Below are 1,915 nucleotides of genomic sequence, written 5' to 3'. Positions count from 1 at the left end.
TAATTAGGTGAAGAGCTTGAGGCATATGAGATTACAGACAGTAGTGTTAAGAAAGAACAACTTTGGACAGTATCTTCAAGTGTCTTAATAACTGCAAAGAATAAAATGAGGGTTTAAAAACCAAACCCACAGAAACACATGTCAAAAATAACTTTTTTGATGGCCAAAAGCCACCACAGTACAGCACATTATTTGTACCGAAGTTACACTGTGACTGGAACCACTTTAGAATAGGGGTTTTGTTTGTTCTTTTGTTTTTTAAAAGGAGAAACATTTCCTACACTGTATCTCTGCTAGGATAACTGATGGGGATGTGGGGAGCAGACAGTACCTGGATAAACAACTGGAGGCAGCAGTGACAAATCAGATCCACTGCTGCCCACGTCACCGCATGAGTATGGACTGCAAAGGGATATAATAATGGAAATGCAGCTCTTAAAATCCATGTAATTCTCCAGGACTGTGGAGAATGTGGATTCCACATCAGAAGGGGATTAAGAAGCAAAATGGAGAGCTAAGCCATTCTCATTTTCTTCTGGCCCATGATCCCACGCACCTTGGAAGCACTCCAGCTCGGGGGTCTGTGAGCCTGTGCTGCTGGACTCTTCCATCTCTTGTCTCCGCTGCTGCACTATGCCATCCAGATCAGAGTAGTCTTCATTGAAATCCTGATGGGGAGAAAAGAGTCAGAAGACAGCTCAGCCCTGTTCTAAATCTAAACAGACTTAGTTCCTCTGGCCTCCCTCTAGAAACTGAACCAACAATTACAGATCTAAAACTGCTTAACCAGGAACAATCTCTGATAACGCTGAGATCAAGTTAGCAAAATAAGCCCTTTATGATCACCAGAATTCAAGTCTCATCCCCTGCCTTTGTTTAAGTGAAGAGATTTAAGTCTGTGTGCAAAAGACAGGCTGTTAAATTAGATGAGCTGTGAAGTCCAGGACAGGGATTACTAAAATTAGACTCTGCTCATCACACATGTCTACACAGCTCATCCAGATGTATGAACTGGCTCACAGAGGAAGGACTGCAACTAGAAACACTTAAAAAACCGCTCGTGGCAGGGGAAGAAGCACTTAAAGTACTCACTTTAAGTGAGTCCAGAGCACTGTGAAACCTGAGTGCTAAAGAGAGATATGTAGAGCATACAGCCCTTGGAGTACACCTAAGGCATATGCACGTATATATACACACTGCATGTGATCAGACCACATGAGACCTATGCTAATCATTCCCACTGCTGCCTAATGTTAAAAACTCGTGGAAGTTTTAGAAACAGATGTCATGATTTCCTTCACTTTTCTTTCTTCAGATAAGTAGTACATGCAGTGAAAGGTGCCATGCAACAAAAGAACAAGCATCTAAGCCATTTACCAAGGGCAGAGTTGTAGGACGATCAGCCCTGAAACTGTTTTCTGCAGAAGAGGGGTTTGGACTGTTGCCCAGGCTTGTATCCTGAAAAAAAACCCAGCAGTGTTAACAAGGGACACACTCAGAAACTACCTAGCATTTAAAAGCAGAAAAGCAGTAACAATGAACTCAAAGCTACACACCACCTTCACTCCCGTTAGTACTTACCTCAAGATGCCTACAGATAGATCTTAATAGCTTGTAGGTGGTATCTCTGGAGAGTAAGGAGACAAACATGTACTGAAAAACAAAAGTGCCAAAACTCTGTGAGAAAAGGCATACAATACAAGCTTTCCTTTAACTAAAGAAAACTGATAGGTGGTTTTGTTGACCAAGTAACTATTTTCAAGAACTTCTGTATAGCAGGGAAAACCTCCACTCTTTCTAAGCCTATATGGCCTGAGGTTAATCACAAGAGACACAGAACAGGCACACAAAAGTTACCATGTTCAGCTGCAGGAACCAGAGCACAGTCCAGACCCATTTGGGTTTCATTTATATA

At 42.0% G+C, this 1,915-nt stretch overlaps 1 protein-coding gene across 1 annotated transcript in view; it reads right to left on the bottom strand.

The window, feature by feature from the left end:
- GRAMD3 (GRAM domain containing 3) overlaps window positions 1-1,915 on the bottom strand; it is a 13,906-nt gene that overhangs the window by 2,477 nt on the left and 9,514 nt on the right. The window contains exons 7-9 of the mRNA XM_010159334.1: window positions 1,582-1,653; window positions 1,378-1,458; window positions 557-668 (exon numbers count right to left, since the gene is read on the bottom strand). Of these exons, the coding sequence (XP_010157636.1) occupies window positions 557-668; window positions 1,378-1,458; window positions 1,582-1,653 (265 nt within the window). The remainder of the gene's footprint in view (window positions 1-556; window positions 669-1,377; window positions 1,459-1,581; window positions 1,654-1,915) is intronic.

This window comes from Eurypyga helias, unplaced genomic scaffold, assembly GCF_000690775.1.
Source record: "Eurypyga helias isolate BGI_N326 unplaced genomic scaffold, ASM69077v1 scaffold23699, whole genome shotgun sequence".
Classification (NCBI taxonomy): Eukaryota; Metazoa; Chordata; class Aves; order Eurypygiformes; family Eurypygidae; genus Eurypyga; species Eurypyga helias.
Note: the sequence above shows the minus strand (reverse complement) of the source record. Positions and strands in the feature narration are given on the sequence as shown.